This window comes from Miscanthus floridulus, chromosome 13, assembly GCF_019320115.1.
Source record: "Miscanthus floridulus cultivar M001 chromosome 13, ASM1932011v1, whole genome shotgun sequence".
In the NCBI taxonomy this organism is placed as follows: domain Eukaryota; kingdom Viridiplantae; phylum Streptophyta; class Magnoliopsida; order Poales; family Poaceae; genus Miscanthus; species Miscanthus floridulus.
This window is the reverse complement of record NC_089592.1, coordinates 84,176,873-84,201,462: the sequence shown is the minus strand read 5'-3', so window position 1 is coordinate 84,201,462 and position 24,590 is coordinate 84,176,873. Positions and strand designations below refer to the sequence as shown.

The 24,590-nt window shown below is 47.2% G+C and overlaps 1 protein-coding gene across 2 annotated transcripts; it reads left to right on the top strand.

Annotated features, from left to right (window-relative positions):
• Nucleotides 1-1,000: 1,000 nt before the first annotated feature.
• Nucleotides 1,001-8,063, top strand: LOC136499132 (isoamylase SU1, chloroplastic-like). Of its 2 annotated transcripts, none has more exons than XM_066494823.1 (18): nucleotides 1,001-1,544; nucleotides 1,769-1,954; nucleotides 2,065-2,157; nucleotides 2,475-2,627; nucleotides 3,010-3,086; nucleotides 3,350-3,491; nucleotides 3,583-3,690; nucleotides 3,816-3,901; nucleotides 4,177-4,248; nucleotides 4,322-4,448; nucleotides 4,699-4,785; nucleotides 5,566-5,658; nucleotides 6,146-6,304; nucleotides 6,528-6,611; nucleotides 7,035-7,115; nucleotides 7,208-7,290; nucleotides 7,417-7,507; nucleotides 7,652-8,063. In XM_066494823.1, exons 1-18 carry the CDS (start codon nucleotides 1,182-1,184, stop codon nucleotides 7,907-7,909), a joined length of 2,343 nt encoding a protein of 780 aa, XP_066350920.1. In that variant the 5' UTR covers nucleotides 1,001-1,181; the 3' UTR covers nucleotides 7,910-8,063. The 2 variants fall into 2 exon arrangements, with proteins under 2 accessions (XP_066350920.1, XP_066350919.1); XM_066494822.1 differs by having other exon boundaries at nucleotides 1,002-1,544; nucleotides 7,417-7,534.
• Nucleotides 8,064-24,590: the final 16,527 nt, after the last annotated feature.

Sequence of the window (24,590 nt, the reverse complement as noted above, 5' to 3'; positions counted from 1 at the left end):
AAGTGTTTTATTTGTCTTCAGACATATATTGCAACTGTTGTATAAGGATGTTTAAAAAGTAGATCAGGTGTTTGCATATGTTGTAATGTCACTCGCGCTGTTGCAGCTGTTAGAGGGGAGTGAGGGGTTGAACGGGGCGCAGACGCCACGTGGGGTTGGGTTGGGCACAAACGCCACGTTGGGCTAGCGCGGGGTGAATTGTATGCGTGGACGTCCAGACGTGCACGCCCATCCGAATGTCCGGACGCTAGCACTATCATTAAAAGAAACATTGCATCGACTTTCTTATTTTTTCTACGTGTACTCCCTTCGTCCCAAAATAGATGTCATTCCCACTTCTCGAGAAGTCAAACACTTTTAATTTTGACCATATATATATATAATATTAATATTTATAATATATAATTAATATCATTAGATAGATCGTTGAATATACTTTCGTAATAAATTTATTTAGAGATATAAATGTTGCATGCATTTCTACAAAGGCCATGTTCGCTTGTCTTATAATCCGTACTTTTCAGCTTGTTTTTTCAGCCGGAATAGTATTTTTCTTTCACAACAAATTAGCCGGAATAGTGTTTTGGCTTATTTTTTCAACGAAACGAACGTGGCCAAATTTAGTTAAAGTTAAAAAAGTTAGACCTACACGCATCCCCATAACGACTTCTATCTAGGGACAGAGTGAGTATATGCCTACCTATTACTGTGAAAATAGAAAATGGTTACTTCTTCTCTTTCGGGAGTATATAAGAGTATATATGAATATGAAAATGAAAATGAAAATGAAATAGTGCCTGAAAAGCACCAAATAGATCTTGTTTGCCAGTACACGGCCCCACAAAAAAAACCCACGTCTGTGGGGCCCACGCTCCCGCTAACGACACGGGCCGGTGTTCGGTGGCCGGATGCAGACGCTTCCGGCTGTGAAAAAACGCACGCCCCGACTCCGATCCGAGGCTCCGGCCCCACTCTGTCAGCGACTCAGCGGGCGACCGCACGCACGCGGCGCGCGTGGCGAGGATGCCTCCTCACGCCGTCGCGCACGGGAGCCGAGACGAGCCCCTTCCCCCTCCGCCTCGTCTCGTCTCGTCACACTCCTCACTCCCCCTTCCATTCCGAGTTTCCGACGCACTTGATCGCCCCAGCGAACTGGGCTCCCTCCCGTTCCTCCTCTCCTCATGGCGCAGCTCCCCTGCGTCTCGGCGCCGCGCCCGCTGCTCGCCGCGCCCGCGAGCCGGTGGCGCGTCGGCGTGCGGGCACGGTCCAATGCGGCGGTAGCGGGAGCAGGGCGGGGGCGGGGGCGGCTCCGCGCCGCCGCGGCGCGGCCCGTGGCCACGGCGGTGCAGGCGGAGCAGGATGACAGCGAGGAGGAGGTGATGGTGGAGGAGAGGTACGCGCTGGGCGGCGCGTGCAGGGTGCTCGCGGGAATGCCCGCGCCGCTGGGGGCCACCGCGCTCCACGGCGGGGTCAACTTCGCCGTCTACTCCAGCGGCGCCTCCGCCGCGTCGCTCTGCCTCTTCACCCCGGACGACCTCAAGGCGGTGAGCTTCCCCCACTCTCTGCTGAATGCAATTTCTGCAACGCGTGCTGCGATCCTTCTGTGTCTTTTTTTTTTTCCCTTTTTGAATTTGAATGAAAGAAAAAAAAATCTTCTCTCTCAGTTTCATAGCTTACTACTCCGATGCCGTTCGCGAATTTGTTTGGCTTCATATCTTACTCCGATGCTGAAATTAATTGAGCTCTGTATATTGCCGGGATGATGCAGGATACGGTGACTGAGGAGGTGCCCCTTGATCCCCTGCTCAACCGGACGGGAAACGTGTGGCACGTGTTCATCCATGGGGACCAGCTGCACGACATGCTCTACGGATACAGGTTCGATGGCGTGTTTGCCCCTGAGCGCGGACAGTACTATGATGTGTCCAACGTCGTGGTGGATCCGTACGCTAAGGTGACGAGTTTATTAGCCTTTACTTCGCTCTGCCTGTGAGTTGTGATACACTCAGAAATTGATTGCTGGGTGCTTGCTCATGTTTATAGTTTTCTTGTTGTTTTCTCTAGGCAGTGGTAAGCCGAGGTCAATATGGTGTGCCTGCGCCTGGTGATAATTGTTGGCCTCAAATGGCTGGTATGATCCCTCTTCCCTATAGTACGGTAAGCCAGAACTACTCTCACACTAGTCCTGTTTTCTTTCATGCCTATTTCCTTCTCTCCCAGTTTTATTTTCCCGTGTTTGACCCAGTCATGATTAAACAATAATAAAAAAATAAAAGCATATATTTGGTCATTGATGATTGTGAAAAAGTCTGATGAACTGACTACGAGCACTAGAACTATCAAATGTAGGTTAGGATCATTGTTTATGTTACTTAATTTCTTGTTGCAAGTTCAAATGAAGTGAAATTACATTTACTGCATCTTCTTGTTGTCTTTGTTATTTCATTTCATATGATAAGGGTTTGCATTTGCAGTTTGACTGGCAAGGCGACCTACCCCTGAGGTATCATCAGAAGGACCTTGTCATCTATGAAATGCATTTGCGTGGGTTCACAAAGCATGATTCAAGCAACACAAAACACCCAGGAACTTACATTGGTGCTGTGTCAAAGCTTGACCATCTAAAGGTACTGTTGTGAACAGACTAGTTATAAGGCTGAGAAAGTGTTTGCATGCATTTGTTTAGATTTTGCATTTCTGCCAAGTAATGCTGCTTTATATCTATTAGTTCATAGGCATAAACACATATTTTACTTTGTGCTTTATATATACACCCTGTTCGCTTGATCGTATCAGCCATGCTTATCAGCCATGATACAGTGTTTTTCTCTCACAACAAAACAGCATCAGCCGGCTTATAAGCCACAGAAACGATCAAACGAACAGGGTATATATTACATAACTGTTTTTGCTCAGTAAACTCGTCAGCTTGGTATTGTCCATTTTAGACTTTTTGGCATGTGTTTATGACTAAACTCTTTGTTTGACCTGCGTAAACTCCCTTTGCAGGAACTTGGAGTCAATTGTATAGAGTTAATGCCCTGCCATGAGTTCAATGAACTAGAGTACTTCAGCTCCTCTTCCAAGTATGTGGACTTGGATTACAGTATACAGATGCAATCAGTTTTATAGGACTCTGGAACTGATATCTTTTTGTTTCATTCAGCACTATCATATATGACCTTTTCAGTTCTATTTTCCATGCTATTCCCTCCCTCCCTCCTCCCCCCCACCCCCCCAATTTCCAGATTTGCTAGTGTGGTCTCTAATTTTTTTGCCTTACTCTTATAGCATGATCACAACTGGCTTATACTGTGACATTGTTTCATATTGCTCATCCTTGTGCCAGGATGAACTTCTGGGGATATTCCACAATAAATTTTTTCTCACCAATGGCAAAATATTCGTCAAGTGGCATAAGAGACTCTGGACGCGGTGCCATAAATGAATTTAAAACTTTTGTAAGGGAGGCCCACAAACGGGGAATTGAGGTAACCAAGCCAATTTAAGCTAATGGCTTAATGCTAACTGAAATAACAGCTTCCTTATATCATTTTTGACATGAAGATATGTCACTGTTAGGTGATCATGGATGTTGTCTTCAATCATACGGCTGAAGGTAATGAGAAAGGCCCAATATTATCCTTTAGGGGGATAGACAATAGTACATACTACATGCTTGCACCTAAGGTGAGATACATTGTTCATCTTGCAATTGTTCTTTCCTGGTCCACAAAGTATAATTTTGTTATGTATTCTGTTTCATAGATTCACGTCTATATAACAAGCTATTTGAAGGGCATTTATTTGTGCAGGGAGAGTTTTATAATTATTCTGGTTGTGGAAATACCTTCAACTGTAATCATCCTGTAGTCCGTGAATTTATAGTGGATTGCTTGAGGTACAAATCTAATATAACTTTAATTAAATTGCTCCTAATTTCCTTCTGCCGCTTGTCATTCTATTGGATGATGCAAGTTTTGAGGGGTAGATAGCAATGCTGATGCTTTGCTGCCTGAATATATAAGCATTTTGAATTTCTTGTATTCCAACACAACAGAGAAACAAGTTATCTTTAATTGATATTTTGCCATTGACTATGGGTGTTTAAGCTATATATTTGTGAAGAGTGAAGACAAATTGTTTATGCACTATTAACTGAGTTTGATGTTGCAGATACTGGGTAACAGAAATACATGTTGATGGTTTTCGTTTTGACCTTGCATCTATAATGACCAGAGGATGCAGGTAAAATGTTATTCTGATTTTCTCCATATTTTGTCTTTTTATGCATTTCTTAAGCTAACCTTTCCTTTACCAGTCTATGGGATCCAGTTAATGTGTATGGAAGTCCAATGGAAGGTGACATGATTACAACAGGGACACCTCTTGTTGCCCCACCACTTGTTGACATGATTAGCAATGACCCAATTCTTGGAGATGTCAAGGTAGCTGTTATATTTTATACTTATGTTTTATCATCTGCACTCACTGAAGATTCAAACCCATTTTGGGGTTTTGGATTGTGTACACATGCTATGTAACTAATTGCAGTTACCTTCTGCTTGATGCTTTTGGGTAATATATGAACCTGATTGGCTGTTAAATATGCAGAGCAGTATATCTAATAATTGACAGCCTCAACATATTATAGTTTCTTGGTTCTTGTTCTCACTACTTCCTCCATTGCAATTATAGCTCATTGCTGAAGCATGGGATGCAGGAGGCCTCTATCAAGTAGGTCAATTTCCTCACTGGAACGTTTGGTCAGAGTGGAATGGAAAGGTAAGAACTTTATACTTTCAGTGACTTGAAAGTCTCTTTGCTACTTGGTACCTGCTTAATAACAAATGGATCCTTGTCAAATACTGAATGTAAGTGTCAACAGAGATATTTAAATAGATGAGTGCTTCTATGCTACCCGTGAAATGTTGCGGGGATCTAAAACTATTTAAAGCCTAAAGTTACTTTCTTCTAGAAGCAAATCAGTAATTTAGTCTGGTAATTGGATACAGTTTGGAATTATGGATTGAACTAGAATCTATGTTCAGGCCCAACTATCAAACAGACTCTGAGGGCTGTTTTGGGCAAGTTCCAGTTCCAGTTTTCAAGCTCCTGAAGAAGCTGGCTCCAAGCAACCTGAGCCTCGGATACTTGGATCTCATAATTCTGTTTTTTACTCTAGAGAAGCTGGCTTCAGAAAGGCCAACACTTAGGACATCAGAGCCCAACCATTTTTATGTGGGTTGAGCAGAGAAGCCCAGCTAGACAGAAAACACAAACAACTCTACATTTGTTGGACTATAATCTATGATGAAAAGAATTTTAAAAGTATAAACACAAGAATGATTTCTGAGATATACGTTTTGAACAACAGCCTCACTGACAACATTATGTAAGTGCATCTTTGGTCTTTATCAGAGCATGATGCTGATGAAGTTTTGATAATTAACGTATGATCTTTTGCAACCTTCTTCAGCTAAACCAACATCTTCCAAATTTGTTAGTTCTCTGTAGTTGTTTCACCAAGTACTGACTCATTTAGTTGTTTTGTTGTTTTCTCAGTATCGCGATACCGTGCGTCAGTTCATCAAAGGCACAGATGGATTTGCTGGTGCTTTTGCTGAATGCCTATGTGGAAGTCCACAGTTATACCAGGTATGTAGCATAAGTACCCATAAATGAGCACGGTGCTACATGACCTGAACAGAAACTTTTGAAAGAACTGAGTGATACAGGTAAACAGAAATAACATAATATGACAATATAGTATATATTTCAGCCTAGAAGTTTAACACAAGTTCCACATTATGTGTAGTAGTATAACCTTTAGGATCTAATCTGCAAGTGAAGGATAACATTTCTTTTCTTTGAGTGTCTAATGGACCTTTGCAAGCCATTGAAAACTCCTACTATATTTGTATTTTCCTGGATGAGAAGAAGCCGCATGAATAAATACTATCTTCATGTATACTTGATGAAAACATTAATAATGAACTGCTGAATACTTTGCTTTGTTACTACAAGTTTCCTTTAATTTTCACCCTTCTTGGAAGCACTGCATGTATTGTATGCAATTAGGTGGCTTAGTGTTTGTCTGCAGATAATAGTTTGGTATTGATAAGGGCATGCCTTTTATTATCAGGCAGGGGGGAGGAAGCCTTGGCACAGTGTCAACTTTGTATGTGCACACGATGGATTTACACTGGCTGATTTGGTCACATACAATAACAAGTACAACTTGTCAAATGGTGAGGACAACAGAGATGGGGAAAACCACAATCTTAGCTGGAATTGTGGGGAGGTAATTGGAAATCTCATGCTTTTATCTCTTGTAGCTTGTTTATGTTATTTAAATCTGTCAAATGACCTTGTGATGGTTTTCTAGTCATGAGTACCAAACTGGTTTCACCTACCACAGGCTATATAGTTGTACACGTGCATTTCCAGCTAAATTTATGTGGCAAGTATATACAGAATCATCTCTATAGTGTAGTGCAGTTTACAGTTTCGTCTGAACAATGCAGGAAGGAGAATTTGCAAGTTTGTCAGTCCGAAGATTAAGAAAGAGGCAAATGCGCAATTTCTTTGTTTGTCTTATGGTTTCTCAGGTAAGAATTAGTGTCTGATCTTTTAAGTTTTTTATGGGCTGTGCTTTCAGGTCCCTGTTTGTTCAGGGTAGAACCCAAGGTTGCATTTGCAGTCAGTGGTATGCTGGAATAGTGGAATATGTATCATTGGTTCAGTCCTTGAGTTTAGTCACTTGATGAGGGTTACTACTTACTAGGTTGTGTGAGGATCTGTGTTTTCTAAAGATTATGCCATGCTGCATTGAATATCCAACTACCTGTCTTTGTACATGGGAAACATAGTTATTTAAACATAAATTACCGTAAACATCATTTATCTGACAAGGTTTCAAATTTTCCCTGCATCCTAATACAGGGGGGAGGTTAAAGTGGAGCTGAAGTCACTTTATTTTTTGTACTGATTTTGTACTACCTTGTCAATTGTTTTCATTTTCTAAATTTTAGGGAGTTCCAATGCTCTACATGGGCGATGAATATGGTCACACAAAGGGAGGAAACAACAATACATATTGCCATGACCATTATGTCAGTGCAACGCCATCATATATTAACATATTATTCTAATCAATTTCCTTGACATTCTTGTAATCTTCTAGCTTTTTATTTTTGTTGTGTAGGTCAATTATTTCCGTTGGGATAAAAAGGAAGAACAATCCTCTGATTTGTACAGATTCTGTCGCCTCATGACCAAATTCCGCAAGTAAATAATCTTCCCACAAAATAGTGTCTGTGCAAAACCAATGATGGTTCCTCTGTTCACTAAATGGCGAGATTCTGTACAGTTTACATTGCTTGCCTATTCGTGTTCTTTTGATGTGCAATACAGGGAATGCGAATCTCTTGGTCTTGAGGACTTCCCGACTTCAGAACGGTTGCAATGGCACGGTCATCAGCCTGGGAAGCCTGACTGGTCGAAGGCAAGCCGATTCGTTGCCTTTACCATGGTGCAGACATAACACTTACCACATCATCACCATAGTCATTACAAAAACCGTTTTTCTACCATTAAATGCATCAAAGGGAAAAAGTACTAATGATTTCTTATGTTTCTGTTGCTGCAGAAGGATGAAACCAAAGGCGAGATCTATGTGGCCTTCAACACCAGCCACCTGCCAGTGGTCGTCGGGCTTCCAGAGCGCCCTGGGTTCCGATGGGAGCCGGTGGTGGACACAGGCAAGGAAGCACCGTATGACTTCCTCACTGACGGTATGCCGGATCGTGCTGTCACCGTCTACCAATTCTCTCATTTCCTCAACTCCAACCTCTACCCTATGCTCAGCTACTCTTCTATCATCCTTGTATTGCGCCCTGATGTCTAAAAGAAGAGAATATATTAAAGAGTATACATGAGTAGTAGTTCTCTAGGCTGTAGCATGCAATGGAAAATGTTGGATTGCTCTGTTGTTGGTAGTTATATGTGTATGTATAGCTAAAGCGGGTGGATCTTAGTCTTAGATATGTTGGTCGGACTCGAGCTGGGAAAGCATTGCTCGTTAGGCTGGTTCTGAATGATTGGAATCAACTGGGCTTGTTCTTAGCTAATTAATTACCAATGTGTTCTAAAATTCGTACAATTTTCGGAGGAGGATCGGAGCCGTCTTAGGTTATTGACATAGTAGCATGTAGCATACACGATTAAGCATTAAGCAAAGTGGAACTCGATCTTCCACGGGTCCTTCCGGCACTAATCCGAGTCTAGACGAATGGAACGAAGTATTCAGACTCCGTACAGGGATATAAATAACCCCACCCAAAAAGACAATGGTCATGGCCATTACGGTCCGGCAGTACATAAGGAGTGACTCTGCCTCAATCTTTTCCAAGGTTGGCCAAACCGCCCACGAACTGTTAGTGAGCTGAGGTACTAACCCTCCTGGCTACCTCGCATTACAACTCACGCTGAATCCACGGGACATTTAGTCGTAACAAAGTAATAGGCTTACCATATCCATACATGTCAAGTGGTCTATACAAATTGCGTTTTAATCTTACTACCACGAATACATGGTTCTTAATCAGTTCAACGAGCTCACCATCCAAGACCTCTTGTCTTGCCATGGTCCAACCCCTTGCCGATCCTTGAGTCAGGTTTTCATCATGTGGTCAAGAACATTGCCCCCAATTTGTGTTGTTTCATGTGCAAATATTGCCTAACGCACGAGAAGTGAGGAACCCATCACTATCTCGACTTCTACCGCTATTAGGGATGAAAACGGATCGGATACGGACGGATATCACCGATATTACATTTGTTTTCATATTTCTGTCCGGATCCGGATTCGAATATGGATAGTGTCAACTATGTCGGATAGGATACGATTGGATATCGACATCATAAATATACGATTTGAGTATTCAGATACGGATACGGATACGGATGTTAGATATCCGAACTCGGATATGGACATATTTCAACCCCTCTAAATGGATTCGGTTTCGAATACGGTCGGAAAATATCTGTACCGTTTTCATCCCTAACCGCTATTGAGCATAATAAAGCATGAATTACCGCTGCTAAGCATAATAAAGCATGCATTAGGTGCTAAGCAATAATAAACATTCCTTGTACAAGGTAGATGGAACAATCACAATGTACTAAGCTCAAGTATGTAAAATTACTTTTTAGTCTTATTGTAACATAAATGCAATAGATCCATCAGTTTATACTGAAAACGCTCCCCCCACATCGTCTCCCTGAGGCAACTCGGGGGCGACACTGATGAGGACATGATACCCATGCATATGACCATGTTTGGCGCATGGTATGGAGGGGTAGGAGGCCAGCAAGGGTGTCCAAGTCAAGAAGGAGGTCTGAGGCTAATTCGGTTCGAGTCCCCGAGGTGGAGGCCCAAAGCAACTCAAGTTCGAGTCTGTCTCGGCCTCCAGGACCAGTCTGCCTTAAACTGGTCACCCAGAACGCATACGGACTCCGTTTTTTACGATCCGCATATGGATGGAAAGCTAATTTGATAAGGAAACCAATCCAAGTGGTTTCACGTCAAAAGCTCTTCGGAATCAACGGCAATCATTGAAACAAGTCAGCGTCTAGAATCTGCCAGGGTGCTGCGACACCGTCGTTTGGTCCGTTGGACCGTGTATCGTGTTTAGGCCCATTAGGGGGTGCGTCCAGGGGGTGACACCCAAGACTCTATAAATAGCCGCCGTCGCTCTCCTTAGGGTTTGTGTTTTGTTTAGTTCTTCATTTCCTCGTGAAACAGACTTCGTTTTGCTGTAACTGTGCCGCCAAGGCTGCTTGCTGGGAACCAGGGCCCCTGTTCTTGATCTTGTTCGCCTGTGACGATTAGTCCTTTCGAATAAAGACTTTAACTCTTTCTCGTTATCTTAAGTCTCATATTTATTTGTAATTTCAGATTGCGTTTATCCTGTTCTTGCTTGTGTTTTCGATTCACTTGTAGGAAAGCCTTCTCGGCGAGGTCAATCGTGTTTGCGTGGTTGATAACCAACGGAGCAGTGGTGTAACGGTTGCGGGTGTTCTGAACCAGTCTTGGTTCGAAGCCTAGATCGTGAACGTCGAGTCTCCACCAATCGACGCTATCATACCTTTCGGAAGATCGGGCCTAGTCTACATCAAGTGATATCAGAGTCCTTGTTGCCCGTTAGGTATAACTTTGTTTTTCCTTTAAATTATTAATGTTTTTGTATTACCTATAATCCACAAGAAGCAAAATATATATATATACGCCACCACATATTCCATGTCCAATAGCCTCATTGTGCCGTGCAATTTCGTTTCTAGTTCGCGTTGTTGAGTTTGTGCCCTAGGTCAAGTTCTGGTTGCTGGTTTTAGATCGTTTTTAAGTCCAGCTTGTGTCTTTCCCTTTGTTTTTCATCATAATCCGTGAACACCTTCAAGTCTTGCTGTGTTTCCTTTGTATCCATCAAACCCTAGTCCACGTCATCTAATTTGTTGCACTTGTCTTCACTGTTTCCATCAGATCCTTGCTGTCATGACTAATTTTGCGCGCATTGTTCCCGTTTTGTCCTCTAATTCAGAGTCCGTTCTTAAAACTGGTCTAGTTTTCGCATACGAACTCCGATTTCGACGTTCCATATATCAAAATCGATCAGAAAAATTTTTCGGATCCGTCCATCCCCCGCAAGAATGGGGTCGGAAATTTTTATTTTGGTCAAAAAGTGGTCACAAGATCCTCTTTCGTGGCCACAAGCTTTTTGTCGATTTTGAGCACTTCTTCTAAAAATTTCACAGGCCACGTCTTTCACTTGTTTAAGCTCATATTTTCTGTTGTTACTTCTTTTGTGCTCCTAAGTGAAGGAAAAATATCAAAAAAATAAAAAAGTCAAAATTTCCCCAAAAAACAACGACAACCCAAAAAATAGAAAAAAGAGAGGAGCAAAAGAGAAACAATATCTAGAGGAGCACATAGAGAGCGTCATTTGAGCTGTGTTTGCGTGAGTTGATTTCTACCTTGTTCCTAATCATATTCCTGCTGTTCACATTACTTGATACATCTGGTACTTGGAACGTGAGTAGGTCAGCAACTAAGACAAGTACTCAAGATACTTATTCAACTTTGCTATTTAGTTGCGATTATTGTTTTTCCTTGCTACTATATTGTTCCTATCCAAGCTCCACTTTCTTCTGACCAAGTACAGGTTCGCCTTGCAACTGTTACACTCGAGCTACAATGGTATCACAGTCACCGACCGATTGTACCACCTGTTGCTTTAGTAAGAACACTGGTAAGACCGTGGTAAGACGGTTGAGAGTTGAGTGCCTTGTTTTTCCTTGTCCACAACCTAGGTAGTTGATAGGGATAATACTTTTGTGTTGTCTTTTGCTGTCTTCTAACAATGACAGGTTGTTCGTATCCACCGACTTATGATGGTATAGGTGCTGATGAGTACATGGAGTGGAAAATTGCCATTGATAACATATTTGCTACTCGCTTTATGTGTCCAAGGAGGAAGGTAACAAATGCAGCTAGTGTTTTGTGAAATTCTGCTTTATCTTGGTGGGAGTCTTTAGATCCTTCTGATAAACCTCAAACTTGGAATGATATGAAACATCTTATGAGAGAAAATTTTGTTAATCCATCTCTTGTAATTAATTCAAATGATGAGGTGCATCAACTAGATCAATCTCTTGTTATTCCTCCTGCTATGCCTAACCTTTTGTAGGACAATGTACAAAAGAGCGAGGATGACGTGATAGAAAAGGAGATGCTCATAGCCTCATGTGAAAATTCAGAACCATCAACTATTACTCCTGCTGAACATGAGAGCAAAGGTAATGCCCACGATGCTAAACTCACGGAAGGTGAGAGTTCTCTTGATGTGCTGAATTTTTCCACCAATCATGCTATGATAGAGCAAATTTTAGTGGAGCCTTCGCTTGATTTACCTTTGTCACAAGATGATTTGCTTGATGTTTCTTATGACGAAGATGACTTGCATGATGATATTTATGTTATACCCATGCAATCATTGAAGAATGATCATGCTATATGTGTGCTGAAATCGAGCACTTATGCTGAAAATAGACTTGTTATTCATAATGCTAGTGAAGTTGATGAGCTAAAATTATTGTCTTCTTTAAATACTTTGGGTTACATTGAATTTCATGTTCCGTGTAATCTTAGTTCTTTAGAGGAGAAACTTTATGCATATGTTGATTTGCCATAGTTCTCTAGACATACATATCATGTTTTTGGTAAATATAATAACCAAGGGCAATATTTGATACAACGAGTTTATATTTGTACAAATCCGAATTCTCCTTTTGTTGTGCAAAGTAATGATCAACTAGAGGACAGTAAAATCAACACTGTTGTTATGTCATATTCCTCTAGTTTTGCTTTTCGAACACAAGTGGAATCCAAAGAAAGGGAGCATATGTTTCTTGTTAGTACTAATCTTTTGCAGGATAGTATAGATAAAGATCATGTGTATTTCAATCGAGCAGACTATATGTCTGTAGGACAAGACATGCTACAAACCTGGACATGTGGTCATATTCTTTCTCACAACATTTTCCATTTTCATTATTTTAGAAACCTCGTTTGTCCTCATGTTGTGCAGGATCGACTTCAAATAAAATCGACGCCGAGGATGGCTTTTCGTCAAGAAGGGGAGGATGATGAGGACATGACACACATGCATATGACCATGTTTAGCGCATGGTATAGAGGGGTAGGAGGCCAGTAAGGGTGTCCAAGTCAAGAAGGAGGTCCGAGGCTAATTCGGTTCGAGTCCCCGAGGTGGAGGCCCAAAGCAACTCAAGTTCGAGTCTATCTCGGCCTCCAGGACCAGTCTGCCTTAAATTGGTCACCTAGGATGCATACGGACTCCGTTTTCGACGATCCACATATGGATGGAAAGCTAATTTGATAAGGAAGCCAATACAAGTGGTTTCACGTCAAAAGCTCTTTGGAATCAACGGCAATCATTGAAACAAGTCAGCATTCAGAATCTGCCAGGGTGCTGCGACATCGTCTTTTGGTCCGTTGGACCGTGTATCGTGTTTGGGCCCATTAGGGGGCGCGTCCAGGGGGTTACACCCAAGACTCTATAAATAGCAGCCGTCGCTCTCCTTAGGGTTTGGATTTTGTTTAGTTCTTGATTTTCTCATGAAATAGACTTCGTTTTGTTGCAACTGTACCGCCAAGGCTGCCTGCTGTGAACCAGGGCCCCTGTTCTTGATCTTGTTCGCCTGTGACGATTAGTCCTTTTGAATAAAGACTTGAACTCTTTCTCGTTATATTAAGCCTCATATTTATTTGCAATTTTAGATTGCATTTATCCCGTTCTTGCTTGTGTTCTCGATTCGCTTACAGGAAAGCCTTCTCGGCAAGGTCAATCGCGTTCGCGTGGTTGATAACCAACGGAGCAGTAGTGTAACGGTTGTGGGGGTTCTGAATCAGTCTTGTTTCGAAGCCTAGATCGTGAACATCGAGTCTCCACCAATCGATGCTATCATACCTTTTGGAAGATCGGGCCTAGTCTACATTAGACACCCACCGCCCCGCACTTGGCCCCCCACCAGCGAGCTCCCTCAGCCACCGCCGTTGCTCGTCGATGAGTGGTGGCGGCGGCCTGCGGTGCTGCTCAACAAGGCAGCCTCTGCACCCTTTCATCTCCTCCCTTCCCCACTCTCTCCCATCTTCCCTAGACCTCCCTTTTCCGTGGCAGACGAGGGGACCGCGTGGTGGCGTACCTATGCCCTACGAGGCCAGATCTGGTGCTTACATCCATGGATCTGCTCCCTTTGAGGCGAGCCCTACTGCTAGCACCGGTGGTGACGGCGATGGCGTGGTAGAGCTTGGAAGGCTGGCAGCGAGCATGAAGCTTCGGATCTAGGTTCTCTAGGCCCGAATCCAGCGGCGACATGGCACACTCAGCTAGATGCGTGCTGCATGGCGCCGTGCTCCTGGCAGTGGGCATGGAGTTCAAGTTGCACGGAGCTTTGAAGGGCGGCAGGATCTGGTGCCCCCTTCCCTGGATCTGGCGCGTGGGGGTCGAGCAGGAGCGGTGGTCGGCAGCCATAGTGGTGGACAGCAGGCAGCCGGTGGGCGCACTGGGGCACGTATCTGGTGGCCTCTGCCCCGGATTTGGCGCATGGCGACCGGTGTGTGGCGTGGTAGCGACTAGGCGGACGGAGGCCCCTGTGGGCGCTCGCCTGTGCAGCGCCGGGGTAGCTAATCTGGCTCCCTGTCCTTGTGTGCACAGTAACGTCGGTGCGGCCCATAGAGGGCGGTCCCGCGCATGGCCAGCACTGTCTGCGGGTGGGCGGGCGGTTCGATCTGTGGCTCCAAGGCACGCTGCTCTGCCATGGCGTGTTCCCAACGATAGAGGCCAGGCTCAGGGACCCCGTGTGGGTGACACTTGTGCGGCCGTGGGGCTGGTGCTGGTGCGCTTCAACAAGGATGTGTTTGTTGGGCCCATTCTCATGGGCCCCGCAGTCAGCGCGATGGTGGCATCCGTGTCCTTGTCGGGCTCTGGCGGCGCCGCTACAGGCGCTCAACGGCCTGGTGGGCGCCATGCAGAGATCGCTGATGGACGAGCTCCATGCGCTGTGTGCACCCACGCTTAGATCCACGCTCCGTGTCGGGTACTATGGCCGCAAGGAGGTGGTGGATGCATTCCTCATCGAGGGCCTCATCAAGCACCTCCTCTGCTTAAGACGATGGGCTATAGTTCACGGGTTTGGGGAGCTTAGGCGAAAGCCATGCACGACCCTGTCTATGCGACCGACGATGACGCCCTCCAGTGCCGTTTACCTCCTTGGAGGCGTCGATGTGTAGGGTGCCCAACCCATGACTGTAATACTGTCCCTCTCCTCCTGGTGAAAACCTAGCTCTAGTTATATGGAGCCGATGGTGGTGGCATCAACGACGTCGTGTCCCTCTTGAGGGCGCCACTATGAAGGGGCAGATTCCTGCTCCCGCTATCACGATGGACAATCCGTGCTTGCTGCATCTGCTAAGCAAGTTCTAGGATGCAAGCCCTTATGGGCTTGGTGCTCTATTCATTGATGGTGGCGTCCGTGGACGTCACTCTCCTTCTTGAAGGCATCAAAGCAAGCATACCCACTTTCGTGCGCGTCCCCATGCACCCTGGTGCTCTCCTCAGTTGCTCTCCTCCCCATCCTGTTGTTGGTATGGCTACCCTCCTACCCCTTGGCCTATGCAAACTCTACTTGCTGTTTGGTGCTCACCACCAACAACCTGCTCTGTCGTTCTCTACATCACTTAAGTGCTTTGCCTCATCATATGCTGGGTGGCGGGGACCTTAATCTCCTCTCTAGATCTCCTTGTTCTCCTCCTGGCAACCCTTCCCCTTTGAGGCTTCCTTCCCCAAATGGTGTTGGTGGGCGTTGGTTGGAGCTCAGATGCGCTCTTAGGCGATGCTACTCACGGCTGCCGTCTATTGGCTTCGACTCAATGCCTTGCAGCTTCCTGGTTGCCGTTTGTCGGATCCCACTCAATACCTTATAGCTGCATGTGATGTGGAGCTCTTTGGAGTATGTCTTTGGTGGTGGCATAGGTTAGGAAGTTGTGTTTGTAGTAGCTTCAGCCAGTAGGCGGACTTGGTAGCTGAATCATGTTGTGTTTGTGGTTGTTCTATTAAGTGTTGTATTCCCTTTCTCCTTAGTCCTTATCATATATCTCTCGGAACTTTGTATTGGGATTGCGCCATGCCCTTCTATCTCCCTGCTGGTCCAGGATATGTGGAATGAAATTCAGGTGGGGAGGCTTTTCTCCCTCCTGTGTTGACTAAAAAAACATAAATGCAATATAACATAGTCCTGTTAAATGTTATGTTCGTGCAGCCAGCGGAACGAACAATGTCATGACTGGAGGTGGATGGTGCTTGATAGCTTGTGCCTATGCCTACTAGGCTGGGCTCTCAAGGTGTGCGGCGTGTAGAAAAACAGGACCGGGAATCATCTTTTTTTTTTCTAGAGAAAACGATAATGATGTCATGGTATTTTACCGCAAAATTATGGTCGCTTTGCCCGCACGCGCATTGTGCCGTGTCACGACCACCGGCCCCAGCGTGCCACGCACCATGTCCACCGGCCACCGGCTCACCGTGCCCCATTCCCCGGCGTTCGTGCCGTGTCACCATTACTCCCCCACACCGCCTGACTCTCCGAACAGCATGGAACACGCGCAACATGAAACATTTGAATACAATATACGTCTGAAATAGATGAAACATCTAGAGCATATATTTACAACATATTTATGAAAACATATACAACATCCAGATAGAACAATTGCAACTTTCAATATGAAAACACTTGCTGCAACGGAAGACTGGAACAGATGAAATATTTCGAACATAATGTTACAACATATGTATGAAAATTATACAACATCTAGATCAAAACGCTTGCAACATACGTTTGGAACAGATAAAACGTTTTGAACAAACTTTTGCAACATATCTCTGAAACACTTGCAACATATGAAATATCCCAGATCTGCTTTTCCAATATCCATATGAAATAACTGCAATATATCTTTGAAACGTCTGAAACATTAAAACATATATTTACAACATAGGGGAGGGAGAGCCTATGTCGGTCAATTTCGGCCATCGGGGTGGGTGCCGGCGGCGAGTGGCGACGCGCGAGCACCACTAGCATCTAGCACCACCGACATCAGCGCCACGACAGGAGGGAGCGGGCGGCACACACGACAAGGCGCAAGTGAGCAGCGGCGGATGGGGCATACGGCACCAGCGAGGGGAGTGCGCGTCCACGTCGAGGATGGGACAGCTGCAAGGCGCTATGACAGGAGAGAAGAAAGTGGAATGGATAAGGATGATTGATTTTTTAATAAACTCTTGGACAGAGCGAGCGACGGGGTAAAAGCGCACACAAGGCGATAGGCCTATGGGACTGTCCGACGATTTGCTATCGTTTTTGTTTGTCTTTTTTGCGACGAAAGAAGAATTATATATTAGATAATAGCTGGATACATCAACACGCTACAAACCACTCTGGATTACACAAATATCCAGAAACTAATTTTTATCTAAATTGTACCCACGTTGTGAATAGCTCCATATCTCAAAACCAAACATATACGACGCTTTGTAGTTTGGATGACCGCACAGGCAAACACTCGACAAAAGACCTAAGAATAGATGCCCAACGAACGACGGCCAACATTCGTCTAGGTAGAGTTAAGAAACTTTTTCTTTCTGGTGTCTTCCTTCTTTTTCTTTCTGTCATCGAAGAATGAGGAAGACTGATCTAAAAATTATTCTCCCAAGTCCTTTATTGTGGCCAGATCTAACCATGACAAAACAGAGAAGCGACCAAAGAAAATTATTCCAGGGCGGCGACGTCATCTCCACCTTGATGTCGCGATCCGGAAAGAAAGATCTCCATGTCATCAAGCCGGTGAAGTTGCTGACACCATAGTTGTCGTCCTCATCTCCAACAGAGCCGCATAGAGAAAACAATTCCACTCTTCCCTTCCCCTTCACCGTTGCCGGAGAGGAGATAAATCCCCAATACCAATAAATTTGGTATGAAGAGACCCTAACCCTAAGGACTCGATCTACTAAAAAAACTTATAAAAAACGATGAATCCCCACTCCCTCTAACCTCTAGCTAGATGCCAAAGGGAAAGGGAGGGGGACCAACGGGGGTGGAAGGCGGCGGCGGCGCTTTTGTCTCCATCTCTACAACTAAAAAGCAGCGATAGTTTTCGTGCACTCGGCTAATCACCGTGTGTCCTGTGTCCTACGATCCATGACCCTCTCGGCAAATCACCGCGTGCCCTACGATCCACTCCCGTTGTTTCCTTAAAAAAACGGCGCCCACAATGTGCCTAGCAAAACGGAAACAACACTGCACAGCCCCAACTTTCCAAAAAACCGCCGCTCACAAGCTTTATGAGAAAAAATGTAACAACCCGGGTTTTTGGAGAAGCCAAAAATATGAACATTTTAAAAATTTTCTTGCAATGTGTGAATCATGTAGATGCTAGGTCGAACCTAAGTCAACTAAGAACAATTTATAAATAAATTGTTGCACTTATATAGAATTGTTTGTAGGAAAGTGCCTGTGTCCGTGAGTCGGTTTTGGGTTTTGTTCGAGTTGGAGAGCACATCAAGTCCGTAGCAAACTCCCGTCACATTCTTTTGCGAATGCATCTTGAATCCTTCCAAATTTCCTAGAGTTTCTCAATCTTTTTGGATTCCACACGATCTTTATTGAAGTCTCTTTTACTTCCTTGTATCAAGTTGGCAAAAATCCCAAAAGGAAAAATCCTTAACTCTTATCCCAGCTAGCCCATCTTATCACCGTGGAAATGCTCCTAAATCCTAATCCAACCATCTGCACCATCTTGCATGCCACTGTACTTGGTTCTTTAATCACGTGAGTAGTCAGCTGTCTTCCGTGTCTGCCATGCTCCAAGAACGGAACACAACAGCACGCACTGCCTTGCTTGGCTAGACCCAACCGCAAGCAGCAGGCTGGCATGCGCCTGTGCATGGTCCTGTGCTCGTTCCTTGGATACGAGATGCATGTACGTATAGAAGCAGCAGCTGCACCGGAGCCCAGTTTCGAATCTGACCCAGCCGAGCGCCCAGCCTGCCCAAGCCGCCTTCCTCCTCGGCAGGCTTTGGCCCAGCCCAGCATGAGTGGCAGAGCGAGGCACGCGCACCAGGCGCCGCCGCTCCGCGTCATGTGCGTTTCACGCGCAACGCCCGTTCAAGACCCATCGGTCAGCCGCAGTGCCCAGCGGTAGCCGCTCCGCGCCGTGGATGAAGGCCACGTGCTCCCCAACCGCACGGACACCGAGGATCACCGTCCACCGTGCGCAGCACCTTCCGAACCCTAGGTCACGCCCATGAGTTTCCTAGGCGCCGCCGTCGCTCCCAAAATCAGAGCGCGCGCGCCTCGATTCCATGCCCCACCTCGACGTCAGCACCCACCTACCCCGCTTCTCCCTCCATGATCGGATGAACGCCGCATGGCCACTGGTACGGACGTCGAGGCACCAACCGTCCATCCTCCGGAAGCCCTAGCTGGCGCGCTATAAGAACCCCTCAGCCGCACTCGCCCTCACCCACTCCGTCCTGTTTGCCGCCACAGAAGCCCCCTCCATCTCGCTGCCTCCCCATGCTTCGCTGCGCGTTGCACGACGGCAGCTGCCGCGGCGTGCACGTCGACCGTCGTAGCGACTCGAGGCCATCAAGGAATAGCCAGGTCTGCCTCACCTTCATCCCTGCCTCCCTCTGCTCCTTCACCATGACGCACTTGTACGCGGTCGCGGTGCCCACTAGCCGGAGCCACCCGCGCCGCCCTTACGCGACCTCGTCGCCACGCCGGTGCACGGGGCCTGAAGCGCCATGACCGTGACATCCCCTTGACGCTGCTCCGTGCTCATCACACACGGAGCTAGGGTCGCCACGCCGAGCCATCTCGACCCCGATCCTCTCTATGTCGAGCAACCTGCCTGTTGGTGAGCATCATCCTCGCCAAAGCTCCCGTTTTTCCCTTCCCAGTCATCGTGCTTGACTGATTTGGCCATCGTACCTTGTTTCGTTCACTACAAGCAAAGCCGCACTGTGCTCCCTCCTTGGCACAGCAGACGAGAGCCCGACGCCATGGGGAATCGGGGTCGTCTTCAATCAACAGCCCCGTTCCAGGCGTCACGTCCGCCGCACGCCGCCGTTTCTGAACTTGCAGCATGGATGAGCCGCCCGCCTCGGAGCCCGTCCGCGCCACCAAACTCCACCTCACGTCGTCGTCTGCAGCCTCAGTGGACGTCGCGCACGATCACCACGGCTGCATCGATGAACCGACCTCGCCGGCGCCCTGCTCGCACCGGACCCGGCCCGCGCCACGCGATCCTCCACCGGCGGGCCCTCTGGTGAGCACCCTGAAGGCCCAACCTTTTCCTGTGCTTGCTTAGTGTCGTTGCCTATCCCAGTCTTCGAGCTGGCTTGTTCTACTGCCTGCACCGCACAGCAGCAGCTTGGCCGCTGTTTTGCAGTCCACCCGCAAGAGCACGCTGTCAGCAGCACGGAGCCCATAGCCATAGCCATGACCGTGACCTTGCCCTGCACAGACCCAAAGCCGTCTCCTTTTCGTAAGCTCCCTGCCTAGCCCTGGTGTTGGGACACGCACGGACACAACGCACACGGCACACGTCGGCGTTCGAGCACTCGAGTGCGGCCTCCTAGCCGCCGTCGCGCACGCACGTCCAATAGCACCTGTACGCGGATGCCATATCGCCGGGCCCCTGCACCCCCATGGCTTTTGGTTCCGCTGTCGCACTCGCGACCCTGACCACCGACCCAAGACCCAAACTTGATCTCACCGAGCTCCAGCAAGCCACTAGGGCAAGACGCGTACCGTCACCGGCGACACCACCGCGGACTCGCCATCTCGTGCACGCGCACTTGCATGTGGAGACGCGCGGCCATGCCTTCGCACGCCGTCGCGCGAGCCTCGGAACCACACTGCCTCCACCGTTTGCGCGCCCACAGGCAGGCCTACGCTAAGACGCGTGACCAAGACCGCCGTTGCCGAGATCACCATTGCCGAGACCACCGTTGCCGAGACCACCGTAGCCGAGGAACCACATCGAGCTCTCAGCCCAGCTGAGCGGCTTGCGGGAAAGCACCAAGACCAGTGGCCCAGTGCTGGCCCTCTCTCTCTTCCTTGCAGTTTGGGCCGACAAACAGGCCGGCCTACCTTTCCTCTTCGCGTAAGCCAAGCCCGGCAGCAGCCCAGTAGCGGCCCAGTAGAAACCGTGGCCTCCCTCTTCTTTTTCAGGAATGGATTTAATCTCCGAAATTCGTAGAAATTCAGATGTTGTCGAAAAATTATGAAACCAGTTTCATAATTTTTCTAAAGACGAGCACCACGATGTGGACCAACCCTTAAGTACTTTCCGACCACGTTGGCAATCTTCCCGACCACCTCAGCAATCTCACCGACCACGTTGATGATCACTCCGACCACCTCCGCGATCTCACCAACCACCTCGGCCAGCTTTCCGACCACCTCGGCCAGCTTTCCGACCACCTCGGTCAACTTTCCGACCACCTCGGCCAGCCTTCCGACCACGACGGTGATCTCACCAACCACCTCGGTGACATCTCCGACCACCGACGAAAGCCCCTTCCTGCTTATTCTTATACTCATTCGTACACTTACAATACGTGATCTTGATCTATCTATATCTGTCTGCACCGTGCCCTTGTGCAGGTCTACCCATCCCCATCGCTATGGAATGTGCTACTCCGCGGTCGTGTCGAGTTGTTACGTCTTTCGGTTGTGTGTGTTCTTATCGATGGTTGTCTGTGTTTGCCTGTGAGCCGAGCCTTCGAGCCGGCTGAGGGATCGTACCTCGTTCGGACGTTACGATCGCGGGATCCGTCTCGCCATGACCGTGATGCCGAGTGTAACTCGACCCTTCGCTTTTTAGTTGACTTCATAGTACCACGAGTGTTAGCTCCTGTCTTTGGCCCTAGAACATGGATGTGATGGATTCAATATCGATGGCAATATCGATGCGGATATTACCCGCACATTTTGAGCCCTTCGTGACCAAGTTCGGTGGGAGAAAACCTGGGAGTAAACAATCGTAGAACGATGAATGCCAACTCGTTGGCATAGCTTGTGGCCGTGAGTTCACCTCGCCATGATCATGGAGCCACGCCTCTCTTTCGCTTTTAGTTGCTTCTTCATGCTCAAGCCCTTCTATGCTTGTACTCCATTTGACCATCACGTTTCTCTGATTCTCGCAGTGACAACCGCACCGCTTTGAATCCGAGAGATATCTCAGTGCCAGTGCACCCAGGTCGGGTACCCTACGAGTGGCTTACGCACTTGGTGTTCTTGAGTGTCGCTCCTTCCGATGCCCCGTCTTTCGTCGTGGCGCGAGTGTTGGAAGAAGTGGACCTTGCTCTTGGATATTCTTGCTCTTATTGCCCCGATAGCCGCTCTGTTTGATTCCGTCTTGCCCATGATGATTGGATCAAAGACCGGACTATTCCCTTTGGGTTAGCGAAGCTATGGTCTATGTCGTACCTCGGACCCGTGCGTGTCGACCCGATCGATCGTCTAAAACCATCTTCCCCGAAGATGTGTCTGGGAGCATAACATGGGCGTGCCTAACTAATCCCGCTACTTTTGCTGTGTTGAACGACTGTCTCCTCGGCTCCTGACGTTGATGTGTAGTGTGGATCGAGAGGACCCGTCGCTGTCCAACCTCTTTGCGCTACCGCTTCCTACCATAGCGGGTGAGCCAAAGTACATTGGAGCCAAGTCACAATAGTGTTATTCATTCTCGTATGCTTCTCATGTCCAATTGTGACTTGCGGGATAAGGCTATAAGAGCTGAACCCCGTCGTTCCTCTTCTTGGGGCCCGACTTCCAATCCCCGTCGATTCAATGACACCGGATCGGAAGATCGTGAGCCGTGGTGTGCTATGGATAAGCTTTGGCTTAAACCATCTATCCTAAAGCCATACCGGCTTGGCCATGACTTAAACTTGTGCTTAGCAAACTACCATTTGTGATTCTTTGGCCCGAGGAAATCGGACAACCGCCGAGAGGGCTAAGTCGTGTATCTCTTATTGCCTCACTGGTGTTATTGGATTTTCCTGCGTCTTGTCATCTTTTCAAGTGTTGAGTGATCTCTTGCCTTGCGTGTTGCTTCGCGGAGTGGCTGACGATCGGACCAAGAGAACGTGGACGACGACAAGGACTGCGGAATGGAGTCAACACAGGAGGAGGAGACCCCGCTAATGGAACGCCAACGAATGGAGAATTGTGCTACTACTACCTCTACATCGCAGGTGTCATGGCAGCACCCTCTTTTAGAGAATCCTATTAGACATTGCATAATATCTAGAACTGCTAGCGCTTTATAATTATTCCTTTGATAGTACTTTGATGCATGCTACTACCTGAGCCATTATTACCCTGATGCAACCCACTCTACCATGTCACCCTGCTTTGTGCATTCGCTCGCTTATATATGCTTACTTGCCTGCTTGCTTGCATAATATACCACTATACTTATTATTAACTCCACTTCGCATTATATCGGGGATGTGATGCTGGTGGTGAACCCCCGGGGAATGGTTTGGCTATGGGTGCCAGACTTGGTGGTGTGCGAGCGTGCTGCGTGTGTCTTGGGTGCGTGGAGAGTGAGGGATGTGTCGACCGAGTTGGAATAACGACGAGCCTGGGGCGAGTCTTGCCATGTGGTGCTACCTGGGCACTTGGATATGGAATACCTGTGGCGGGTAAATGGTAATTGGAGGTGGCCTTGGGTGTGAACCTCGGAGAGGTGGAGCCCGAGGTAGAGGTGCTGTGGTGGCACGTAAAATGGAAAACCCTGATGGAGACATTCTGGCTTGGTCAATCCCTAAGGACTTACTAGTACTCAGACTCACCGGGAATCCTTTACATCCCACTCGCCCTATATGGTGCGGGACGGTCGAACTACTTGGTAGAACAATGCCACTACTGCTAGGCGAACGTGTGCAAGGAGGTACGGGGTGCGCGGTTGCCCCCACACCCTTCCGAGACTTTAGGAGGCCTTGTGGACATGGCTCTTGACATCCGGAGGGCCCCGGCTCTGTCTACGACTCACAGTATCAGCCATCCCAGACTAGACTTGGGATGTTCCAGGGCTGAGAGGTAGGGTGGCATCGTTCTAGGCTAGCAAGCGGCCGGAATCTGCCTAGACGAGGCACCGTCGAGGATGGCTATCTTGTGGGTATGTAAAACCTCTGCAGAGTGTATGGTTGATCGATCGATACATATGCTGACTTGTCGGCTATGGACCTTTCCTGGGTTTCGCTTAAACTAGATAGGAGATGAGTCCTTCTTTTTCTCCCTCCAGGGATGGGGTATTTTCCGGCCGTGAGCCAGGGGCTGCGGGCCGTTAAGGCAAGTGCCGAGAGGGAGTCGGCCTGTCGACCTGAGTGTGTGAGATGAGATGTGGTGATGGTGGTGTGGTTATGGTTGGGATGGGTTGGTGGATGGATATGGATGGATGTGAATGTGTGTGGCTGGGAATGTGTTAAAAACTGGATATTATTATTACAATACTACTGTTACTTACTTCTCATGCGCTAAGGATGCAAACCACAGCCAAATGTTAGGATCGCCAGATCCCCTTGTTTTATATTTTCCACTAAAGCTCATCGGTGCTGACCATGGCCTGCACACCTCTGGCGGTGTGCAAATTTTCCTGCTTCTCAGAGATGCTGACTTTAGAAGGATTAGGAGGTCTCGTGCCTACGCTCAAGTTTGGTTCGGAGATGAAATCTACGCTGCACTACGCCAACTCTGATGATGACCCGTGAAGGAGGAGCCTTCACTCGATAGTCTTCCGCTAGATTAACTCTGTAATAGGTGTGTTTTCCAGTGATGTAATATCTTGTATTCCTGTAATCTTACAATGTATGACTGTGATATCGACTGATATATGATAATATGATGAAATCAACTATTGGTTTCATCATATT